Source organism: Dipteris shenzhenensis, chromosome 18 (genome assembly GCF_047967505.1).
Source record: "Dipteris shenzhenensis isolate YYH24624 ecotype China chromosome 18, Dip_SZ_1.0, whole genome shotgun sequence".
Classification (NCBI taxonomy): domain Eukaryota; kingdom Viridiplantae; phylum Streptophyta; class Polypodiopsida; order Gleicheniales; family Dipteridaceae; genus Dipteris; species Dipteris shenzhenensis.
Window position 1 is genome coordinate 26,581,092 of NC_141613.1, and position 5,362 is coordinate 26,586,453.

The window sequence follows — 5,362 nt, forward strand, 5'->3', positions numbered from 1 at the left end:
TCTGATCATCATGCCGACTGTGCCATGTGAAAACCCATGCATAGTTTCAATGTCTCTTAGTCAACCTAGTCCACAAAGCCACATGCATTAATTAGACCATGATTTACGTTGTTAAAAAGAGGCGCTTAGAGCTTTGAATTGAGTTGAATGAAGGTTGAAAAAGGAGGGTAGTTAATCCAACTCTCAATCGTTCATGAAGTCTTGAGGAAATTGTGAAAGTGAGGTGAGGAGAAGAAAGCAAGGGAGGAAAAGTAGTGACAATGAATGATTTTTTGGGGGGCAATTTTTGCAAGTTTGGCAATATTCCGGCATCCTCAAAAATGAAAACCGTCATTCAAAATAAACCATATAACATCATAAAACAGGATCCGCAGTGATAAACAAAGAAACACCCCAATGACTGGAGGCTAGTCTGGAGTCTCCATTAGAGGCCGTCCCCATACTTGTGCAAAAATGAAAACCGTCATTCAAAATAAACCATATAACATCATAAAACAGGATCCGCAGTGATAAACAAAGAAACACCCCAATGACTGGAGGCTAGTCTGGAGTCTCCATTAGAGGCCGTCCCCATACCTTGTACAGACTGCCGTCGCAGGCTAGTGTGGTTGGTCCCCATGCCTTAATGTAAGGCAACTATTTGGCCTTCCACCAAGGAGGGTCGGGGGAGTGGGGAGAGGTACTCCCCACATGTCCGTCCCAAGATGCGACTGACAACTTGAGATGTGAAGCAATTACGAACTTTGGATTTTAGTGTAGTCTCGCATACATTCAAGTTTTTTGGCGTTTGGACGAGCAATTTGGCATGATCACCTCTCCCACGCCGACGAAAGTTGATTTTGGAGGCACCTTGGAACAGCCTACACAGAGGAGGCTCTCCATCGTCCTCGTTGTTCCAAGTATGGAGACTGCCTCTTAGTGCGCAACTTGGATTGGTACGAAGTAGGCAATCGGGCTCTTACTCGTGGGCTAGTAGATTTTTGACTAGCCAATGGCCTAGGATAACGATGATGATGATGATGATAAGTAATAATGAGAGGGATGATGACGATGGCGATCATGATGATGACGAGTCATTTGCCTTGACTTGTAGAAATATTGAGAATAAGGAAGCTCAATTGCATTTTGGGCTCCTGTAAATTCGCAGTCCCAAGGACGAGGACGATCGAGAGACGGCCTGGGGTGACGTGTTGTGTTGAAGGAATCACAATGACTCGAGGCAAGCAGAAGATCGAGGCCCAGAAACGCAACGCCGAACGCAACCAGAAATCCAAGGGCTCCCAGCTCGAGGCCCGCGCCGCAGCTCTCAAAACAATTTGCCCCATCTGCAAGGTGCTGCGATGATTCCTCCAAGTTTTTTGTTGGTATCAACAATGATGCGTGTTTGAGCGAGCTTCTAGTTGAATCTTCATCTTTGCCCGAATTTGGAGGTCTGAGCATTGTTTGATGTCCTTAGAACGAGTATCTATAGTCAAAGTTGCGCTGTATTGAACCAGCCCGAAACCGTGAGGTTGTAACGAATTGAATGCCACCTCTTCTCAGAGCGCCCATTTCTTCTTACACGACGGCTCTATGTGAAAACTGCATTAAACCTAGCTTGCTTCCTGCTGCCATTCAGTATTTTATGCACCAGAGATTTATTATATTTGTGTCCATTGATTACTAACTAACAATTGCTGTCCTCTTGGCGTGCAGGCACAACTTGCCAATTATAATCAGCTGACTGATCACTTCGCATCTAAGCACCCGAAGGAGACTGCTCCCACACCTCCTGCAGGATCTTCGTGATGGCACCTGTTCAGGGCTTTTGCAGACAGTCCTGCACTTTATCTAGCTGCAAAACTTCATAATTGTAGTCCTTTCTGCCAAAGTAAGACCTGGCATTATATATAAAACGTGTGTTCGCTTTGTATGGCTGAAATGCATTTTGTGTCAAAATATCGTCAAGCAAAGCCCTACACGTAACATAAAAACATAATAACGTAAGAAAGCACTACTTTTCAACACGTTTCAATACAATTATTTTTAGTAAGTCATGTTGTTTTGAACCAGAAGCAAACCTTTGCACTGCACATGATTCTGGCAAATCAAATAAATGCCTTGCTCTTTCTCGATGAGGCAGGGTGGATCGGGTCCTTTGCAAAACATACCCTTGACTACCCTCCAACAATGGATGGGCTGGAGGTGGGTGAGTGGCCGGAAAAGGCTTGTCCAGGAGATACCTTACTCTGTTGAAAATTGTGCGAGCTGCCACGCAGGATCACTTTCAGCTGATGGAGGCCAAAGTCACCTCTTTGCAATTACGCTGATATACTGGCTTTGCCATTTTATATTCTAATGCTGTTTTCTATTGGTACTGCAGGTTTTCTGTTGGGTACTATATGCATTATGCAAAGAGAGCTGACTCGTATAATTCTCTTGTTATCATGTGATCTTAGCTGGTTGCATAAATCAGATCTCTGACCAGCTAAGATTTTGCTCTTTTAAAATTTAGCTTTTACATTCCTACTCTCTCTCTCTCTCTCTCTCTCTCTCTCTCTCTCAGCAAGGGCCTTACCGAGCCCTTTGCTTCAGCCCATGGCGGCTTGTATTGGGAGATGCATGGATGATCTACTGCAAATGCATACGTTCTAGGCCTCCTTTTGCCTGTACTTTCCCTTGCTTCCCACATCTTTTTTTTTTCCTCTTAATGCAGTCTGTCTCTCTTTCGACACCTTGCCTTTCAAGGTTGATTCATTTCTTGCTTTCCGTATTTCTTTATTGGTTCTCTCAATCCAATCTGTCTCTTTTGACACCTTGCCTTTTAAACCTAATTTATTTCGCATGCTTATGAGGTTTTGTCATCGAAGGATCATTTCAACATCTCTGATTATCATGCCTATGCAGATTATTGAAAATCATGTCACTGAATAATGATTGGGAACTCATGAAATTGGTTCTTTAAGACACAACACTTCCTCACATTAGCATTGCCAAATAGCCCTTACTGTCTTTCAGGCAAGGTATTAATAAACTGGTTGCTGGAGGCATACTGCTGATGAAGCACTTTGTCCTTGTACTCATGGTTGTGTCTTGATCTGTCATGGGTGGATCAATAGCTTGGTCATCTTATCTCTTCAAAAGGCTCTCAATGGGTCAGCACTTTACCCATTGAGATATGCTCAAACAGATTGTTTGCAGGTACTAGCTACACTTAATTCGTTATTTTTTTGTGCTTCAGGCAGTTCAATACACTTTGATGTTTAAAAGTTTAAAAAGTTTCTGCTGGTCAACCAAGTTGCTATAACTGTAGTGAGTATATAGAGCCGTTTACTGATGATTTTGCTTCCTTGTTTTATTTACAAAAACATTAAATGGGCAAGTGAAGCAGCAGATCCTTTCTCTTCACTCTGGGAGTTCTACTTATTCTGTCAGTAAAAAGTCTTAACAGCTATTTAGTCTTTTACCATGGATCGATCTGAAACTGTTGCGTTCGTTTTGGGATCACATACAGCCCTATGATTCTTCATTGTTTTACTGCTGTTATAGTTTTGTCATAAGAAACTTTTCCTGTAGTTTGTTATGATACCATTTGATGGCCAAGGTATATCGGTTAGCTGGAGGTACAGGTACACATCATTAAGCATGCTGAGAGCATGTCCATACAAGCAACTGTGTAGGCAGGTTTAAGACAAGACTGATCCACATTGGACCGCATCTTCACCCTCAGAGACATCATAGAGGACACCCGACATTTGAAGTTAGATAATATATTGCTGCTTTATGAGCTTCTGAAAGGCCTTCAATTTAGTACCAGGGGCTCATCTCATTGCACGACTCCAAGCTTTGCATAGCACACTATGTTATATGGGCAGTCAGGGCCTTATATGAGAGAGCTACAGGTAGAGTGTGCAGCACATAAGGGCTGTCAGAGGAGTGGAGCAGCACCATTGGGGTGAAGCATGGTTCCCCCTTCCCCACTCTTTATATCGATATCTATCTTGCTATTTGCTGATGATGTGGCGTCAATCTATCTTTGGCCTTCCATGAGAGCAGAGACATGAAGGTCAACTTGGTTAAAACTAAGTTTATGATCTTCAATACTAATGAAGAGCTTCAATGCGAGACTTTCACACTGGTAGGAGAGCTGGTTGAGATAGATGATACTTTGGGGTGCATTATCACAGGTTGCAAGTTTACCATGAAACCAACAGCAAGGCACAGTTGACAGAGAGCATGCCGTTATTGAGTTTGGAGAGAACGTTAATAGACACATTTCCAGCTCATACACACGAGATTGCTTCTTTTTGATTCCCTAGTCCGATCACATGGCCCCATGAATGCTTGCGCTGATGCTTGCAGCCTCAACCTTGCACCCACTATCTCAAACCCATTTGTGGGATGGAAGGTCACAAGCTATGATTATTTCCGCTTACCGCTAGGGTGCTAGTGTCAGCAAGGGGAGGTCCCTCTTAAAAAGGGGACTATATTATCATCCATGGAGAAGGGAGAATGGGTGCAAGGTTGATGCTTGCAGCCTGAACCTTGCACCCACTATCTCAAACCCTACATGTTGATGTGAGTGGTCTGAAAGCTATATGCATGCTCTATCATACCATTTGTGAGATGGAAGGTCACAACTTACAAGCTGTGATTAGCTCCGCTTACTGCTAGTGTCAGTATGGGGAGGTCCTGTTAAAAAGGGGATACCATCATTCCATGGAGAAGGGAGAATGGGTGAGACCATCGTAATTGTCCTCCTCCTCCTCCAAGTTCAACAACATGATAATGATGATGATTCGTCCTCCTCCTAAGGAGGGCCTTCACGTAATGATGACGACTTGATGACGACAACGATGATGAGCAATCTGCCTTGATTGTATAATATTGAATAAGGAGCTCCCACGGAGAATTGCATCCTCCGCACCCTTGGTGGTCTCAATTTGCAGTCCCAAGGACGAGGGGATAGATAGACAGGGCCTGCCTTGTGGAGTGGTGAGGTGTTGAAGCTACACAAGGGTAGAATGGTGCAAGGCAGGCAGAAGATTAGGGCTCAGAATGCAGCCAGAAAGCCAAGGGCTCCCAGCTCAATGCTTGCCCCTCAGCTCTTTAAAAAAATGCTATTTCTTAATTTGATGCGATTCCGCCCACAACCGATTTCATGTTTGATCTTCCAGTTGAATTTTCCTCTTTGCCTGAATCTTGAGGCCTTCTCTCTTACCCCAAAATGACTCCCCTTAAATTTGTGACGTCCATGAACAAGTATTTATTGTCAAATGCAAAGCAAAGTTGCTCTGTATTGAACTAGCCCGAAATTGTGAGGTGGTCCAGAATTCAATGCCATCTCGTCTCTTTCTTGTTTCACCTGTAGGCTGCACTTGAT

The 5,362-nt window shown here is 43.6% G+C and overlaps 1 protein-coding gene across 1 annotated transcript; it reads left to right on the forward strand.

Moving 5' to 3' along the window:
• The first annotated feature begins 1,068 nt into the window (after positions 1-1,068).
• LOC147891021 (uncharacterized) lies at positions 1,069-1,908 on the forward strand. Its single transcript, XM_087389982.1, has 2 exons — positions 1,069-1,332; positions 1,696-1,908. The coding sequence occupies exons 1-2, from the start codon at positions 1,210-1,212 to the stop codon at positions 1,786-1,788; spliced, it is 216 nt and encodes a 71-aa protein (XP_087246108.1). The 5' UTR covers positions 1,069-1,209; the 3' UTR covers positions 1,789-1,908.
• Positions 1,909-5,362: the final 3,454 nt, after the last annotated feature.